The sequence below is a fragment of the Vulpes vulpes genome, chromosome 6 (genome assembly GCF_048418805.1).
Source record: "Vulpes vulpes isolate BD-2025 chromosome 6, VulVul3, whole genome shotgun sequence".
Taxonomy (NCBI): domain Eukaryota; kingdom Metazoa; phylum Chordata; class Mammalia; order Carnivora; family Canidae; genus Vulpes; species Vulpes vulpes.
Window position 1 is genome coordinate 4,612,756 of NC_132785.1, and position 20,192 is coordinate 4,632,947.

The following is a 20,192-nucleotide window of genomic DNA, read 5'->3' on the forward strand; positions in this document are numbered from 1 at the left end:
AATGTCATTTTTAAAAGCTCCCTAGGTGATGCTAATAGGCAGCCAAAGTCAAGAATAACTGCCATATAAAAAAGAAAGTTGGAGTTGATTATAAGGATTTTAGGTTTGGAATACCTGTCTGGCCTCAAAGAGTGAATAATGTCTCATCGGAGGAAATTTTGACTTTGAGATTAAGGAATGAAAAAAAGAAAGTACAAAGATGCAGAAAATCATCAGAGTGTGTGTGCGTGTGTGTGTGTGTGTGTGTGTGTGTGTGTTCTGTACTTAGGACATTGATATAACTTAGTGTTTATTAGCTACCTTGCTAATCTGATGAAAGCTCTGTCTTTAAAAAAATGTACATATATGGAAATTTCAGGAACATCACACACTTCTGACACCCATGTCAGGGACCTCTGGTTTAGTCATAAACTTTTTAAACTACTTTTATAAATAAGCAGGTAAAAAAAAAAATCATCTAAAAGAAATGAGAGACCTAAGAGGGAGTCTTGATTTTGCTCCTAAAGGGTTGTGTGAATCTAAATAAATCATCTAAGCTCGCTCCCTCCAGCTTTTTTCACAAAGTGAAATTTTTATCCACCCATAGAACAAGGTGGGTAATGTTTTTACAATTTTGTGAAAAACAAAAGATGGAAAGTCGATGAATATATGGGAAAGTACTTTGAGAACTTATGATTTATTATTAGGGATGTGAAGAATTAATCTAAAAAAAAAAGAATTGATCTAAGATGAAACATAGAATTTCTTGAGTAACAGACAGGTTATCTGGCTCTCGCTTATATGGACACCGGGCTGTCAGAAGACCATACCTTATAAGGGATTTAGAAATGCTGGAGCTTTACACTTTGTATTAGAAGATTGAGTCCCAGGCCCAGTTCCGTGTCTGCTCAGCCTCTCTCCCCCTGCAGTGTGGTGACCGCCCTACAGAACTCACTCATGGTGCTTTCTGTCAAGCTGCCAGTAAATCCATTCTTGTAACTTGAAACGATTCAGTGTGAGTCAAAATACAAAGGAAAGAGTGATTTCAGAGGAAAATGAAAGCTATGAACCAAAATTCAGGCTTTTTCATGGGGGCCCTGAAGTATCTGCTTCTTCTCCCCCACCCCAAACTCCCATAAAAGCTGAGGCCCTGAGGACTCCTACTGTCCCGTTCCCTACCAGAGGACCACCACCTCATCAGGCAACCTTCTCATTTCCCAAGGAAATGCTGTCTCGGGAGCATATTCAGTCCCAAGATACTAAAGTGTAAAAATGTAGGGTTGAGGCTGAAGCTCATCCTTCACAGCCCCTGCTTCAGAGCGAAGGCCATTCACCAGACTGTGGTCACAGGTTAACCGTAGGCACAAACTTGATGTGCCAGCGAAGCAGAGCTACCCTCCGAGGAGGACCCAGCCCCGGCCTACAGCTCCTGGGTGCCAGTGTTCCCCACTCATTGCACTGTCCGAGTCCCAAAGAAAAGAAATGAAAATGTGCATGGAGGCACCAATACTGACAGTGGATCTTCCCGGCTATTTCCCATCCATTCCTCAGGAAGATACATTAAACAAAATGCAGAGTCACGTAGTTTGAGCTACTGTCTGTTGGTTCGAAAATGCTTTATATGCAGAAATTTCAAGTGAGAGGAGATGTCAGGTCTCCAAAAGCAGCTATTATCAAACAAAGCAGCCAGAAAATTAATGCACTGCAGATGGCTGTGACCGCAACCTTGGAGAGGAGCCAGCGTCTTCATCTCTCTCTCGGTCGGAGAGTAGTTCTCAACCTCGTGTCGTACCCACAGAGCCTCCTAAATGTTCTCGTTCTTTGATGTGAAATTCTTTCCCTTCTTTTTACAGAGTATCGCTTTAACTGTCTAGTTATTCTTCTAGAAACCCTCGCTGACCCATCACCAGAAGGGAGGCACTGAGAAAGAATGGCATAGGACAGGTTTTGTGGGGTTTTTTTTTTTTAATGTCAGGACATTTTTTGTTATGTGTTAAGAGGAAGGGGCCATTTAAGGAAGGCATCAGCTTGCTTCTCCTCCTCCAAAACAAGGACTCCCTTCCAGACAGCCTGCTTGGGCCTTCTTGCCATATCCATTTTATTTTTTTTTTAATTTAAAAAATGTTTATCTTTTTCAGACAGTAAATATTCTTAGCTTTGCCATAGTCTGTTACAAGTACTCAACTCTGCCATTATAGCAAGAAAGCCTCCATAGACAATGTGCAAACAAGGGCGTGGCAGTGTTCCAATAAAACAGTGTTTACTGGGTACTTGGTCTCCTAAGCCTGTGTTATCTACACTTTCCCAAATTCTTTGTGAATTCCTAACTTAGAGCAGTGTCAACAACGAGCTTGTTGGATGTGTGCTGGGGTGTCCCATTCTCAAGGAAGGGGAGAAGCAGCAGAAAGGGAGCTTTGGGCAAGCTGATCCTGTTGCCACATCTTGGCCATGAAGGATCGTGGGCAAGTCATGCATTCCCTTGAGCCTTTGCTTCCTCATTGGAAAAGTGGGAAGATGCCACATCCATTTTAAAGAGGCTCTTTGTCCCTGGCGGCTGGAAAAGGGAATCTCTACTTCAGTAAGAAGGCTCCATCGTCCCCGTCTATCCCTGGCCACAGAAGTTGAGCCATTCTGGAGAGGTGGGAGTGTGAGGGTGAGTGTGAATGTGTGTGTGTGTGTGTGTGTGTGTGTGTGTGCTCCCAACCAACGACACTCTTCTGATTTCTAGATGATTCAAGAATTTGGTATGGGTTTTTTTTTTAAGATTTTATTTACTCACAAGAGACCCAGAGAGAGAGAGGCAGAGACACAGGCAGAGGGAGAAGCAGGCTCCCTGCGGAGAGACCGATGTGGGGCTTGATACCAAGACCCCTGGGTCATGCCCTGAGCCCAAGGCAGATGCTCAACCCCTGAGCCTGCCAGACATCCCAAGAACTTGGTGTTTTAAGCAATACCTTCAGAACTGCCACTTACATAAATCACCAGGTTGCAAACAAATAGGGCAAAAGGCTCTCAAGGTAGTGACTTCTCTTGCATTAGGAGAATGCACCCCTAAGAACGTGATGACAAAATAATACACCTTTGTCACACAACTGATATTCTGTTTACGGACATCATGACTAATAGTAGTGGCTGTAATTCATCACGTTAGAAGAGCGATCAACAGTTCTGGCTGTACAGAATTAAAATTGATTGAGGCCCTTTGTCACCCCGGCAGAAGCTAATAATTACATCATTACTAAAATGTAGCCAAGAGCCAAAACTCTTTGACTTCTCTTGGTTTAAGACAAAATAAAATGAAATCAAGTTAAGGTCTTCAATTTGAATAATTCTGTGGAGAAGGCTACTCCTGTGTTTATCTACCATTGATGGGACATCCGCTCTGGACTAAGGACTGTCCTAGGTTCTTTGCATTATCTGATTCATCTTAGCCTCCCCACATCCGCGGAGGTCCATTGGTGCCAACCCCATAGATGATAGAGGATAGATGAGGAAGTATGGGGATGAAGCAACCAACCCAGGAGCACAGGGCCAGGAACAAAATTCAAATCCAGGCCTGTCTCACTCCAAAGCTTCCATTCTCATCAGTGAACAACTACACTGTGGAACAAAGACCTTCTAGATGGGTAGAGAAAACACCTTTCATAGATACATGTTCAAACACTTGGAACACAAAATATTCTTGGAAACCATTTCTTAACTTTTCTATGAAGAGTTTTCTGGGGGACACCTGGGTGGCCCAGCAATTGAGCATCTGCCATGGGCTCAGGATGTGATCCTGGGGTCCTGGGATCGAGTCCCACATCGGGCTCGCCCCAGGGAGCCTGCTTCTCCCTCTGCCTTGTCTCTGTCTCTCTCTCTCTCTCTCTGGGTCTCTCATGAATAAATATATAAAATCTTAAAAAAAAAGAGAGAGAGTTTTCTGAAGGCTACATAAAACTGGTGTGTATCCAGAGCCTGAGAGGATATTCCTTTTGCATCCTTGTTCTTCCATCCCTTCCTGGCCCACAGCATGTTACCAACAACATGCCAGGGACAGAGAGGAATAAAGGAGATAAAGAGTCATTAACCACACTAAAGGTCCTTAGGACCAGCTGTGACATCATTTATCTCCACCTTCCAAGGAGGCTGGCCCATGGCCTAGCATGGACAAGTAACAAATACTATCAATTACGTCTGTGAGGATCATGGCAAATGTCACAGAGAAAGATTTGAGCTAAACATTACATTAACTCAAGCTAATGTCCCCCTCCTTGCAAGGACAGCCAACATGAGGTGAGGTTAGGATGGTCAGGCCCATGGTTGGATGGAGCAGTAGGCACAAATTAGATGATAGAGCGTCAAGGGAAGCTCTTCCGGATGGATGACAAGACTCAAGCTAGCGGTAGCTCCCAACTCTGGAGTGAACTTGTGTTCTTGGCTGCACTGTGACCACCTACTAGACTCTGAAGGGTGGTCAGAATCAGTGTGCAGGACGCTCCCTGCAGGCCAGCTCTGAGGGAGGGACTGGAAAGAAACTCCACTCCGACTTTCTCCCCGGGGTGCCCCTGTGGCGTCTACCCTTGTCACAAAAGAAACAATCCTAAACTAAGTTACACAAAGTAGTCATTGGATTCAATTTTCCTCTCCTTCCTTATCTCCCTGATTTTTTTTTCCTTTATGGCAATCACATGATTGCCAGGAGAGGAAGATACTCCCACTGCCCCCAAACTGCACAATGGTGGTGGAGGCCCATGGAATCTCCCTTAAATAAGGTCCTACGTCATGGGGGATAATTTAGCAGGATTAGAGGCCAAGTGTTCCTTTTACTCACTTTGTTCCCTCCTTTGCCTCACCTCTTTCCTTAAGGGAGCTGCATGGGTTCTCCAAATTTCAGTGATAGAACAACTGACCATGCACTCTTGTTCCCATGTCTTCTCTCATCTTGTACCATTTGTCAATAAAAGAAGCGTTCACGGCTGCTTATTATATGTATTCCACCCTTATGAACATTCTACTACTAAAAATATGCAATGATTTTTATGGGACATTTGGAAATCTGAACACTGATTCTATAATAATATTAAGGAAACTTTAAATTTCTATTTAGGAGTAGGAATGATGTTGTGATGATATGAGGTTTTTAAAGAATGTGTAGTTTTTATATCTACATAAGAAAATATTAGGATCCCTGGATGGCTCACCGGTTGAGTGTCTGCCTTCCGCCCAGGGTGTGATCCTGGAGTTCCCGGATCGAGTCCCACATCGGGCTCCCTGGATGGTGCCTGCTTCTCCCTCTGCCTGTGTCTCTGCCTTTCTCGGTGTGTCTCTCCTGAATAAATGAATAAAATCTTAAGAAAGAAAGAAAGAAAGAAAGAAAGAAAGAAAGAAAGAAAGAAAGAAAGAAAGAAAGAGAAAGAAAGAAAGAAAGAAAGAAAGAAAGAAAGAAAGAAAGAAAGAAAGAAAGAAAGAAAGAAAATATTTACAGGTTGGATGACATGATGTCTGGGATTTGTTTCAAAGTAACACGGGAGGGGTTAAAACAAGATTGCCCTTGAGCTCTTATTGTTGAAGCTGGTTGATGGGTTTACTGTGCTAGGTTTGTTTTCATTTTTCAGTGGGTTGTGTTTTTTTTTGTTTGTTTCTGCATATGTTAGAACTTTTTGATAGTAAAAAGTTTTTAAAAAAAAGAATCAGGAAAAAAATTTAAAAATAAAAATTAAAAAATAAAAAAAGAATCAGGGACACTTGGGTGACTCAGCTGTTGAGCACCTGCCTTTGGCCCAGGGCGTGATCCTGGAGTCCCGGGACTGAGTCCCAAATCGAGCTCCCTGCAGGGGCCCTGCTTCTCCCTCTGCCTGTGTCTCTGCCCCTATCTCTGTGTCTCTCATGAATAAATAAATGGAATCTTTAAAAATAAAGAATAAAAAGAATCAAATTTATTATTTATTAAAATATTTATTATTAAAAATAAATATTTATTTATTATTTATTTAAAAATAAAAAAAATTATTGGTGTTACTTCAAATTCACACTAGAAAATCATTTTTTCTAAGAATATTTTAAAAATATGTGCGATTTTCTCTTAACTATAGAGAACAAACTGAGGGTTGAAGGAGGGAGGAGGTGAGTGGGGGATGGGTTAAATGGGGGATGAGCATTAAGGAAGGCACTCGTTGGGATGAGCGCTGGGTGGTGTATGCAAGTGATGAATCACTAAATTCTAATCCTGAAACCAATATTATGTTGTATGTTAACTAACTAGAATTTAGATAAAAATCCGAAAAATAAACAAACAAATAAATAAATAAATATCCAAGACAAAATTATTAATTAATTATGTGTAATTTTCCCAATTGGATGTTAAACAGAATAGGAAGATCTAAATCTGCACATAAAACACTGCCCATACGTATATATTTACATGTGTGCATGCGAACGGAAGAAGAAACTACATAACATGTAAATTATAATTCCCCTGGCTGGCAACAATACATATTATTATTCCCTATTCATTGTTACTTTCTATTTTTCAAACTTTCTGAAAAGAAAAGATGTTTATAATTTTATGAGGATATTTTTATGAGCTAATGAAATAATGTTAGGAGAAAAATAGCTTCAGAACTGTGTATGAAACCCAAGTATTTAATGTGTGTGAATGCTGTGTGTGTGTGTGTGTGTGTGTGTCTTTATCTAAAATAAATAGCATCCGATTGTGAATGGTGATTATCTCTGGATGGCAGCTTCACTGGTCATTTTTATTTTTGTGTGACTCCATGTATTTTCTTGAGTTAATAAGTGTAACGTTGTAATCAGAAAAAAATGCAAGATTGAAAAAATTTATGAGTTAGATTTATTGTACTTTTTTATTGTATTTTTTTGAAGATTTTATTTATTTATTCATGAGAGACACAGAGAGAGAGAGAGAGGAACAGACACAGGCAAAGGGAGAAGCAGGCTCCATGCGGGGAGCCTGACATGGGACTCAATCCCAGGTCTCCAGGATCACACCTTGGGCTGAAGGCAGCACTAAACTGCTGAGCCACTTGGGCTGCCCATTATTGTACTTTTTTAAAAGATTTATTTATTTATTGTAGAGAGAGACAGTGCATGTGAGCAGCAGGGAGAGGTAAGGCTGGGGAGAGAGAGAGAAGGAAAGAGGCAGATTCCCTGCTGAGGGTGGAGCCTGACAGGGGGCTCAATCTCACAACCCTGAGGTCATGACCTGAACCAAAACAAAGAGTTGGACGCTAAACCAACTGAGCCACCCAGGCACCCCCCTGTACTTCCTTGTAAGTAAAGGACTATCTCTATGGGCCAATGTGACGTACAAGGACGGGAAACCATACGTTATATATAGCTTATATTTTATATATGTGTGTATATACTACAACTATATGTAACGAATATGTCACTACAGATAACTATATATTAAATTTATATAATAACCACATAATATCTGTAAGTTCAAGAGAATTTTAAATTCTCACTGCAAGTATATATTGAGCTTTTAGACAACGTCGATATAGAATCCTGTGCGCAGCCACCGTTGTGTAGCGGTGCTCCCCCATAGACAGCCCCTCAATACTCATGTGCTCTTCTCTGTCCAACTACAGGTATATCTATGCCAATACCAGTTTTCGGGCTACAGGATGATTCCAAGGTCTTTAAGGAAGGGAGCTGCCTACTTGCCGACGATAACTTTGTCCTGATCGGCTCTTTCGTGTCGTTCTTCATTCCCTTAACCATCATGGTGATCACCTACTTTCTAACCATCAAGTCGCTCCAGAAAGAAGCCACCTTGTGTGTGAGTGATCCTGGCACACGGGCCAAGCTAGCGTCTTTCAGCTTCCTCCCTCAGAGCTCCCTGTCTTCGGAAAAGCTCTTCCAACGATCAATCCACAGGGAGCCAGGGTCCTACGGCAGGAGGACTATGCAGTCCATCAGCAACGAGCAGAAAGCTTGCAAGGTGCTGGGCATTGTCTTCTTCCTGTTTGTGGTGATGTGGTGCCCATTCTTCATCACGAACATAATGGCCGTCATCTGCAAAGAGTCCTGCAACGAGGATATCATTGGAGCCCTGCTCAACGTGTTTGTCTGGATCGGTTACCTCTCCTCGGCGGTCAACCCACTAGTGTACACACTGTTCAACAAGACCTACAGGTCGGCCTTCTCCCGGTATATTCAGTGTCAGTACAAGGAAAATAAAAAACCATTGCAGTTAATTTTAGTGAACACTATACCGGCCCTGGCCTACAAATCTAGTCAACTCCAAATGGGACAAAAAAAGAATTCAAAGAAAGATGCCAAGAGCACGGATAATGACTACAGCATGGTTGCTCTAGGAAAACAACATTCAGAAGACGCTCCTACAGACAGTATTAACACAGTGAATGAAAAGGTTAGCTGTGTGTGATAGACCAGTTGCCATAGCAACGACAGAGGGCACACTGGGCAAATTTTCACCTATCTGGGGGAAAAAAATAAAATAAAATAGGGAGACTGGAAAAAAAAAAAAAGCCAGTCTAGTAGAACCAACAATAATATTTATATGCCTCATTTTATTCTGTCAATGGAAGAAAAAAAAAAAAAGCAGGGTTAAATGACACAAAACGTGCACTTCAAAAATGTCCTGACAGCATTTCGGCTGTGAGCTTTACAATACTTGTTTTTAACATTGTAAATGATAGGTCTTTAAAATAATTAGCTTTTATTGTATAATTATAATGAGGCCACAAATAATTCTAAATTACCTTCTATTTCAAGTGGAAACCTTGCTACCGTGTTGTTAATTGATGGCACGGGTTGGTTGCCTACTGCTGTAAATAACAATCGCTCTACGTAGTGAAAACTGGTTGACTACAATGACCTCGTAAAGAAAAACCCTCTTTGAAACTTACTATGCTATATATTTTGAACAACAATAAAAAAAAAAAAGACACTAAGGACAGTGTTACGAAATCGTATTGCTAAGAGCATTAAACGAAATACTTGACGACTTTTTCATCCCTGCTTTTTCACAGATGTCATTTGGAAATACCCAACAAAGTTGCTGGCATTTGCTGCACTTCGAGTTAATTCTTCTCAGAAGTGAAAAAGTTTCAAAGTGTTATTTAATTATTTAATCACTACTGCTGCTTTCTCTTCTACTACTTGTGCTTTATGCTCAATCTCCAGCGTGGTCTTGTTTAGTGTTTGTTCTACTAGGTAAACTATCAAAAAGGATAATTTAACATTGCCAAATACGTTTCTGGAAACTGCTTCTCCTCAACAGCACCATAGCGGTGTTTGGTAACTCGCTCCCTGATGACTGCACCGTGCATGCCCCCCCTTTGAGCAGTAAGCAGTATTGATGTCACTGTGTCAAGATTGAGGAGTAAACTCAGGTTTTTGGCTACTGACAGCGGTAGAGTCTTGGGATGTCTCTGTAAAAATGCACGTGGCTTTCCTGTGGGCACCCGTCAGGTAAATTGATGCTCTCAGATCAATCAATCTATATTCTCTACTAAAACTGTCCAGTTTTGGTCTCACAATCATCCACTGGGTGTATACTATCTGTGAAGAAATGTCCTAGGTACCAAGGATCTAAAAATAATTGCAGCAAGCTCCCTGCCTTTAAAGAAAATGGCCTAATTGGAGTGGTCCTTGTCAAAAATATTAATCAGCAGACATTTTGAGAATTGGTTCTCAACTGTTTTCTTCTTACCTGGTTCAGAAAAAAAAGGCTTGTTTGGACTCGGAGGGCGGTTTTCTCCGTAGGTTTTCCTAGGTTGCCAAGGAATACCGACCAAAGGAGCGAGGCGGGGAATACTACAGGAGGCCAAAATTTGCAGTTAGTCTAGAAATACACACCTCAGCCTGGACCCAACCTATCCCTACCAACATTTTAAGGAAAATTTTTGTTTCACTTCCCTAAACACTAATTATTACTCACTGACCCTGGACTCCCTAATACAAAAAAAAAATTTTTTTAAAGCAATAATATAATGTTTCATAGAAAAGTTTGCTAAAGAGAGAAAGATTAACAGCAGTTAATTCACCTTGATATCACTCTAGATTAACCTTACTGAAACAGATGTTAGATGAGATGCGATTACAATACTGAAGCATTTCCATTAAATGAAAAACTTTTTTTGAAATTAAAAAAAAAAAAAAAGAAAAACTTTTTTTGCTCTAAGCCACTTGAAAAAAATTTTTGCTCTAAGCCCCTTGAAAAATACTACAGCTTTGAAAACTGAAGACCGTGGGCCAGGCCACTGCGTAATTTGGAAATGCGTTGAGTCTCTCCAACAGTGCCCTTCTGGACACACGGGAAGGTCTGTATTTCAAAGCTCAAAATTACAGTAAGTCACTCCTATCCGGGCTGTATTCGAACTGACCCACTTTAATGATCATACGAACAGATAAAAATGCACGTGATTCCAAAGCTCTGCTCCCATGTATTTGCCATAGTTTATAACTGCCCAGCTCACTAAGTGTCAGAGAAAAGATCACAGATTTTTAGCCCCGGATACTCAATCTTGACCAGAATGAACAAAAATACTGCCTGACAGACGTCTTTTGACTACAGATATATTACAAATGTGTGTGCTTTTTCTTTCCACGGGTATCTATCGAGTGTATATAGACAAACATGTATCTGTGTATATGTACAGACACGCTCTCATGCACTTTATTCGATATTTATATATTTATATGGAGAAAAAGCAAGAGTCGTTGAGGCAAACACTCAGTATATAGATATACACACGTTTGCATGTCTGTATCCCGTCAACTACAATGTGAATTCATGTTCTAAATGTGTCTCTGACCTTCCACTGCTGTCAAAGCGGATTAAGATGTAACAGAAGCATCGGCTCTTTAAATAAACTGGAAGTTCACCTCAATTTTGTGGCAAGACTTTCACCCCATTCTGTGAGGGTGGTGGAAACAGTGGTCCTTATGTATAGTTGAGTGACCCTGAATGAAATGGTACCTTTGGGCCCCCTTTCTCAGTCTGGGGACTTTCTGACCACTGTGGCTTTTTAAAATACACCCCTCACCCCCAGTGACACACAGTGCGTGAAGGACTGTGGATCTGTGGTCAAAGGACTCACTCCTGATCCACAGTGTTCTTAAAATACAATGAGCGACAGGACCCTACTTTACGTTCAATGGTAGATTCTTGTAGATTTAAAGAAAGGAATTAAATGCCATATAGTTAGGGGGAAACACACAATTGAGACAATACTTCATCCACTTGGCCGCAGCGCCACCTCATGGTCAAATCCAACGAAGAGCTGCTGTAGCCAAATCCAACCAAGTTCCTGCCCTGCTTTCCGCAGAGGGTGCTTCTCCCATTTGTGCACCAATGAAACTTATTTATAAAGTGTTAAATTATTCTGTGCCATAGATCAGAAATGCAGTGACGCTTAGTCTGTGTAATGGTTTTCATCGAGGTGATTCTAAAAGACTTCAAGAAAGAATGAATGAGTATAAATAAAGTCTCCTCAAAAATCAATGCAGTTTGAATGAGTATAAATAGTCTCCTCAAAAATCAATAGTTTCGTTCACTAAAGGGAGTCACCCAAAGCTTCCACTCCTCCGACTGGGAGCTTATGTGTCACCGAAGTGTTTTAAGAGGACGAGGCCTGTGCTTCTGAAGGTCAATGACTGAGCTAGGATCTACCTGGTTGAGTCTGATTTATGCAGGTGATCCAGTTGGCGGTTACCTGCAGCAGACAGATGCTCTCCACGTTTGGTCACTGTATCTGGTACCCCAGAGGCTAGAAACCTGGAGAAAAAAAAAAAAGAAAGAAACGTGGAGAGCCAGCGCCGCACCCCCAACACAGGTACTGGTGGGTATGTATGTCCAGGTGCACCCCCAAGACATGGACAGGTGCATTCACACAGACGTCACACCCATCTTCACAGGAGATAATTAAAATAAACCAAGAAAACACACGGTATCCTTGAATAAACTGAAAAGCTGCCCTGAGTCATCCTTCCATATCTAAATGTAGGAAAAGTTCGGGAAACAGGGACAGTAGGTATCTCTGCCAGGGGTTTATAGCTCCATGTATGGGCTACCCACCATGTGCCAGAATTAAGCCAGTTGCTTTGCTTGCTCTACCTATGGAATCTTCACAACCATCCTGTAAGTAGCTATTATTATTTCTTAGTTTTCATAGGTAAAGAAACTGAGATTCAGAACAGTTAGTAACATGTTCAAGGTCACACAGCTAGGGGGAAAAAAAGGTGGCAAGTTCCAGCCTGGGTCATCTGACTCTGAAGCATAAATTCTTGCCCCGACCCAGCGTGGCACAGGAGAACAAACACAGAATTCAGAACCAAAAGATGCAAATTGGCATCTCAGCTTTGCCCCACACTGATTATATAACCTGGGACAAATCATTTAATAGCCCTGGGCCTCAATGTCGTTGTCTCTAAAAATGGAGCTTCTAGTACCTGTCCAGGCTAACTGACTATCATTTAAATGAGGTCATGGCTGTGGCCGAGCATGATAACCTGTAAAGCACTTTGTAAATGTCATAACTGTATTGTTATTGGAAAGAAAAAAAACCCAAAGCCGGTACATATTATTAGCCACCAGGGCAAATTTCAGATAAAACTGTGGAATGGTCAATATTATTATTCAACAGCTTCTACTATCCTTCTTGTAAACATTCTCATTTTTAAAAACTTTTAGCTTCTGCTCTGTCCTCACCATGATGCAGACTTCCCTTCACGAAATGTTCCTTTTTCTTGCTTACATCAAAACGTACCCATTCTGCGACCCATTCCATCACGTTGCTCGTCTCTGCTAGAGCACTAATAAGTCGTTCAAGCTGACAAACCGTTGCCTATCACTGAGGTCCCTTTAGCTGTCCGCATTGATCATAACCCAAAAGGTAAAAGCGTTAGAGCCAGGAAGTCAAGTGAGAAAGAAATTTAGGGACAAGAAGTATTCTCCTGGCATCACCCAATGACCCACAGAAAAACAAGTACCTTCGAAACTTCATAATGTGTACAAAGTTTTCTAACTTAACATTAAATTTTAACCCACAATCATAATGATGATTTTGAAGAAAGCATCTGTGATTTTTAAGATTTCACTCTGAACTGCGAACAAACAACTAAGCTTATCTCAAGTTCTACATTCAGTAGACATTTGCCCCCATTGAATATGCAGTGAGACAAAACTTGGTTAATTTTTTATTATTTTTGCAGGTGGTTTGCAAAATCAAATGGTTCCTTGCTTCCCCTTAATGACGTACACCCCAATCTTAGCTCTGTTCTTCCCTTTTGATATTTAATAACGGTATGCCCACCTGAGCCAACACATTACGGGAAGTTTTCACACCCGACTGGAACCTCAGGATTTGATATGACCCCATTGCCCCGGAAGATTGAGGCAGGACACCTAGGTCCAATCTGTTGCTACTGTCTGACCCCGGACAAATCAATGCCTTTTTTCTTCAACTGTATAATAGGGAACTACAGCCAATGATCTTTTCAAAAGGTCTCTTCTAGGTCTATGCTTATCTCATTGCTAGGGAGTCCAGTCAAGGCTTTGATGAACCAAGACACAGCTTCATGAACAAAGAATATTCCGGAACAATTTTCACATTCCCTTAAATTCTTCAGATGTATTGCAAATAAATGACAGCTGTAACTTTTATATGGGAGTATCATAAGAAAAATTAAATTAAATTAAAAATTAAATTATGGATCCAAGGACTTTCTAAGATATGAGATCAAGAGTCAGATATCAACACAAATGACTGCTATGGTGGCATTTTTCTCACCATCAGCCTCATTTCTACACAGTTTCTAGCTGGTACAAGATATCTGGTTGCTCTTTTAAACAGCCCCCAGCCTTCCTAAAGAGCAAATGCTATCACTAGTCAAGTTCAACTTCTTTGGAGGGTTAAAACTTAAAAGCTCAAAAAAGATTGAGATACCACGGTGCAGCAAAGGTCTCTTTTTTAAAAAACAGCTAGATTTTTGTTGAAAGTGAGCCAAGGTCATTTAATTTTTTATTTGTAATTAAGATTATAACATCTTCAAAGGTGTTTATTCCAGCTTCTAGAGAGCAGCACAATTTGTACTTCCTGTCCTACATTTATTTCAGATATTGAAAGGAAATAATATGCCATTATTCAGATGATCTTGTCTTAGTTGGGGTGACCCCAAGTACAGAGCCAAGACAAAAACCTGAGTGCAGATCATGTATGTGGAGTGTGATCCCAAGTAGCAGATAAAGTTAGGGAAGAGGTAGAGTCTCTTTAGGGGTATGGCATCAAGGATACCACAGACAATGAAGAATCAATTCCACAGCAGCAGCAGCAGATGACTTGGAACTCTACTACAGCTGGCACGAAAATCAAAGGTGGGCCACAAGCAACTGGTTGAGAGCTTGCATGAATGTTTTACCTCATTGGTCATTAACCACAACCTCAAAAATCAAAATGCATCCTCAAAAGAAAGTGGTGTTATTATGATTAGTAACAATATTTAAGTGAACACACATTCGTATTGTACAATCATGTCTAAACCTATTACTGAGACCCTATGACCAGCAAACACATTTCCTATAGAATGAAACTTGATCATTCCTTTCAGCTTTGCTAAGAAGGTTCTGGATAGCCAATATCATTACCACAGGAAACCTAGAGAAGCTCTCTAACATCCTAATACACAAATGACAAGTTCTCTGTATGAGTTCTACTTATGCAGCCTAAGTAATAATTCTGAACTACTGAAATATATGGAACAAAAAGAAACATACTCAATAAATTTAAAAGCCAGAGGAGCTAAGACATCATCTGATGCAGGCTTCTCATTTAGCAGAAAGGGTGATCAAGAGCCAGGGAAATTAGAGAAATTATTCAAGGCCACCTGGCCAAGCAGCATCAGAGCCAGTAATAGGATCCAAGCCTCACATCTTCCAAACTCTTACTTTTCTCCTTCTATATGAAAAAAAGGATCTAAGAAGGGCCCATTGGTCTATAGTTTGTATGGCTTATTTATTCATATAACCAAAAATGTATTAAAGCAGGTTGAAATATCAGTGCTGCAAACTCATTTATTCTCCCCCACATGTTTGTTAGTGAGGGTCTACGATGTATATCTTTTTTTTTTTAAGATAGATTTATTTATTTATTTATTTATTTATTTATTTATTTATTTATTCATGAGAGAGAGAGAGGCAGAGACACAGGCAGAGGGAGAAGCAGGCTCCATGCTGGGAGCCCAATGTGGGACTCGATCTCGGGACTCCAGGATCGCGCCCTGGGCCAAAGGCAGATGCTAAACCGCTGAGCCACCCAGGGATCCTCTACGATATATATCTTATACCTCAGACACCGATGGAGTGTAGGAAGTATCGAGATGAAATTACTCCCTAAAAAAATTAATAAAAATAGCATGTTTGGTGGGGAATTATCCTGTCCTCTCTACAAAAATCATGTTTGCTTTGCTGAGCCCACTAGCTTTGTCACAAATTGACCTAATTAATATGTGGACAACTTAATACATGTACCCAAAAATAACGCTTCTTAAAGAGAATGCATCTGAAAGATACCCTCAAGGCAATGCCTCCACTCTCTGACTGATGTTTCTGTGGCTGTAGACCCTAAGCAGATTCACGTAGGCCACTGGCAAAAGTGTTAAAAATAATGAATTTGGAAGTTAGTTTTAAAGAGGGAAAAACTTAAAATTAGATCTAATGTTTAGGATCCCTATCTCCAGGCTCCACTATCAATGTTCTACATTCTACAGGACACAGGTTCACATGGGGTATATAAAGAATATCCAAATTATGGGAATTGAGTCAACAGAGATAAGCAAGCCAAGAATTGTCTTAACAGGAAAAAAATTTCAAAAAAAAAAAAAGCAAATTCAAAACTACTTTGCACAGCATATATATATATTTAATAATTTGTCTCTCTGATATACTGAAAATGAGAAATATCTATAAGTATTTAATTTCTAAAAATGAGATGGCGGGTCTTTTTCTGAATTAGCAGGAAATAGGAAATGTTAGTTATTCATGAGTGATTATGAGTATGACAAATTTAATTCAACTAAACATATTCAAGACTGAAGAGCAAGAAGAGTGATTTGCATGAAAATGTCACGCTATTCTCAGCCTTCAGTTCACCAGAGAACTTGCCTTTGATAAATTCGTCCCTGTACTTGTCTACAGAATGTGGAAGCTCTGACTCACATTTGCTCCTCCATCTGTCCACCAGATAGGCCTGACCAACTAGCACCACTCAAAAAGAATACATCTTGTCAACCTTAGAATTATGAGAGTCATGATGCAAATACCATGTTATCTCAATTTATGTTAAGCACAATAAATAAAACTTTGAAACTAAACTACAGGTACATTTATGTAACATTCTGCTTTACAAGATTTGCTTAATGAATTTGAATTTGAAATACAAATTGGAGGGACGCCTGGGGGCTCAGTTGGTTAAGCATCTGACTCTTGGTTTCCACGCAGGTCATGATCTCAGGGTCATGAGATGGAGCCCGGACTTGGGCTCTGCAAGGAGTCCATTAAAGGTTCTCCCCTTTCCCTCTTCCTCTACTCCTCCCCCCTACACCCCCATTTACACACTCTCTCTAAAAATAAACAAATTAATCTTAAAAAAAAAAGAAATACAAATTTGAATTTGCCAGTAAATTTGAAAGACAAGTTATTTCCCCTTGGAGAAGAATATTTTTTTATTTGAATTCAGTATTAACTTGTGTTGCTACCTGTCCTACTTGCTTCTAAGAATTCAGGCGAAGTACACCTACCTCCTTGTAGGAAGATGATACTGTGTATATAAACATAAATTACAATGCTTTGATATTTTTTTTGAAGTAGTGAAATTAAACCCAGAACCGTCCAATCTACCTTCTTTACAGTAGGAAATAAAGCAGAAGGAAGAATATAAGGAAGACACTGACACTACTATTTATTGAACGACTATTTTGTACTAAGGGACTTCACATGTGAACACATTAACATGACTATCTGCAGGTCACCGTAGCCAGCGAGCAAACTGTGTCCCAAAGGGAAATTTGTCCAATTTGCCTAAACTAAGGAACAGAACCAGAATTCAAGTTCAGATTTCCGTTAAGCTTTTACTGTTTCCTATTTCCACTGTGGCAAAGATCAGAAAACATTGTCTATAAAGAGTCAAGTAGTATATATTTTAGGTCTTGTGAACCACAGGGTCTGTCGCAACCATTCAGCTCTACTGTGGTAGCATGAAAACTGACAGAGACAACAAGCAAATGAGAAGATGTGGCTGTCTCCCATTAAAACGTATTTACAAAAACAGATAGCAGGCCAGATTTGGTCCTTGGGTAACAGCTAGCCATTTGGGGTCTATGCTGTCCAGCATCAGCAATAATCACAACAGACACGACAACTATAACATTCTAGCATCAGGGTTGTGATGTTCAAAATTCATTTGAACCCTCCGTTGAATGCTAACGATCGTGTTCCATCCTTTAACATATCATTTCATTTAATCCTTAAAGTATCAACACTACAGTCTGTATATAAGGAAACTAAAGATTAAGGGACTTGTCCAAACTCTTACATGGTAAATGGTGGAGCTAGATTTTGGATCAACAGCCATATTCTCAGCCACTTGCTTGGTTTCCTCCCTACCCTAGACGTAGGAGAGCACATCTCCAATATGCCTGCATCATGTCCCAGACCTCCCAGGCTAAGTTAAATCAAAGAAAGAAGCTCAACAGAATTCTAACCTTATTTAAGCGACAGCTCCTCCTAAATATCCTAACGTACAATGCCGAGTAGATTAGACATTGCTGAATAAACATAATTTTAACCTGTAAGTATAGTTCATCATCAATATGATTATTCTTACCTAAAGGATCTTCCCTGATCTTATAAGATACAATCACCATATACCGATTGCTATCTCTTCTCATGGCTCACCTTCATGCCCAGAAATTATATCCAACATTAAGTTCCTCCTAATGAAAGCTAAAAGAATAAACCCTATGTCCTTCATACCAGTAGAATTATGCTCAAAAATAAATTTCTGATATTACCTTCCTACTTCTTGCACGAATAAATAAAAGAAAGAATATGAACTGAGAAAAAAACGCTGTTTAAAATGAGCACTAGACATACTGGTTAGTTGAAAAATCTCAAGTTCCTTCAGAGAACCTAGTTTATTGTCAGTAGACCCATAGGAATGAGTAAGCAGCAATCACAAATGTCAAAAAGACCTCACAGAAGCCCAGAAAGAAAAGCCCAGGTTCACACCAATTCTAGGGCCTGAGGTTACACAAGCACTAGTTCTTCTACTCAATCATCCATGGGACCCAGCTACTCTCTCTCAGCCTGTTCCTCTCTATGCCTCTTTCACTCTTCCTGTGTCTACCACTTGGCTTCCTTCTAACTTCCCTTTACCTTTTTTTTTTTTTTGGTAGTTTTATGGTTTTTATTAACACAAATATGACACGCACATAAGCTGTCAATTCATTTTCTTCGTTATGCAGTCTGGCATTGGGATTGGTGACTCTGGTGGCCAATTGGGCTGCCCTTTCCACAATGGCTTTGCAGTTCTTGGAGGATACATTATGAACAATCTCTGCACAATAAGATTTGTTGCACATCAGCAGCACTTCAAGCTCCTAGACATTGTGGACTAGGAACTTCCAGAAGCCACTGGGCAGCATGTGCTTTGTTTTCTTGTTGCTCCCATAACCTATGCTGGGCGTCAAGATCTGGCCCTTGAATCTTTTGCGTACCATACCTATTGTCAATGCCTGGTTCCCGCCAGTTGCGCTTAATTTTGACATATCAGTCTGACTGGTGCCAGATGAATTTCTTGGTCCTCTTTTTAATGATCTTGGGCTCCACCAGAGGTCTGAGGGCTGTCATGATGCCCAGCAATAGATGGCTGCCCCCTCTGCAGGCAGCGCCGAGGAAGAGACTCGCTTACCTTTACTTGTGACACCCTCCCTCTTGGTCCACTATGACCTCTCTCTACTGCATGGACTTCCATCTTCTACACCTGCCACTAGTTACTTGATCTTAGCTATACTGTTCCAATTTCTAAAAGATGGTGATCCATTTGGCCCAGATCCTCCCTATATAGGCAGAGACTTTGTTCTGAGCCCCCCTTCTAGTCCACTACCGTAGTATGGCCCGATGCTCTTCCCAATCCAATCAGCTGTATGGACTGGCACAGAATGCATACTCCAACTCCCACTAGATCCCTGGACAGAAGAAGAATTTTCCCACAAGGGGTTAAGAAATGTCCAGCACTGTGTCTCATCAGCACCTAATATGAGAAGGTAAGGAATCTATTGACTTACGAGTCTAATAAGGAAAGCCATCTCTTTCAAATAGCGCTCCCATTTCTCACCTTACATTTTTTTTCCTGGTAATACAACTACTTCCAATTTCCTATCTGTTACCTAGCTGGTCTAGAAAACAGGATAGTCACATTTTAAAGACTGTTATCAAAAAGCGAGCCAGCCAATTTTCTTTTATGGGGCAATCTGCAAAACAGTCATTGCTAAATAATACAGAAGCTTACATATGAAATCCAGGAAATACAATGGGCAGGAGATGAACCAAACGCAGTGATGCTTTTCCAATACTTGCCCTGGGAACTGTGATTTGATTACCTCTACAAGCAGCACTGTGTGCTATGATTAAAATAGCCATGTTACAATCTAAAGAAAATTAGACAATTCAGAAGGAAAAATCTACAAAGCCTCAGTTGAGGAGAAAATCATTTAGCAGCTGAGTTGGAAACATTTATGTTATTGGGCAAACAGAGTCCTCCAACCATCTGACCCGTGATGTTATGAAGACATATGCAGGAGAAGAAAGGCACAGACTGGCAAGAGTAGCCTGCAACCCTCAGTAGGATGTCCAGTTTATACCCGTGAGCAGAGAAGAGCATGGATTTAATTATCTGTAAACCAGAACTCTCAGAAGAAACGAGGGAATTAACTACAGGATGTTAATAAAAATAAGCTAATGAAATATATTCCCCTGCAATGCTGCAAGAATTATTTGAATTATTCCATATTCCTTAGACTCATAATAACAAGAAGTTACATCAGAGATCTTGGAGGCTTTATATTAGTGAACATTGCACCAATTCAAAGTTCATGGTTAGGCCATTATGGGAGGTTGTATTTTAGGTCTAATGGCATAAGATTTAGGAAAATGTTAGAAAGGGCGTGGGCTTTGGAGTTAT

General features: G+C 40.4%; 1 protein-coding gene and 1 pseudogene across 2 annotated transcripts in view; one reads left to right on the top strand and one right to left on the bottom strand.

The window, feature by feature from the left end:
- HTR2A (5-hydroxytryptamine receptor 2A) overlaps nt 1–10,844 on the top strand; it is a 60,123-nt gene extending 49,279 nt beyond the window's left edge. The window contains exon 3 of one of the 2 annotated variants that reach the window (XM_026017221.2): nt 7,575–10,844. In XM_026017221.2, the coding sequence (XP_025873006.1) occupies nt 7,575–8,374 (800 nt within the window). In that variant the 3' untranslated portion in view covers nt 8,375–10,844. The remainder of the gene's footprint in view (nt 1–7,574) is intronic. The other variant, XM_072760566.1, reaches the window with a different exon arrangement.
- A 7,537-nt stretch (nt 10,845–18,381) lies between these two features.
- LOC112933936 (large ribosomal subunit protein eL32-like) lies at nt 18,382–18,859 on the bottom strand (annotated as a pseudogene).
- Nucleotides 18,860–20,192: the final 1,333 nt, after the last annotated feature.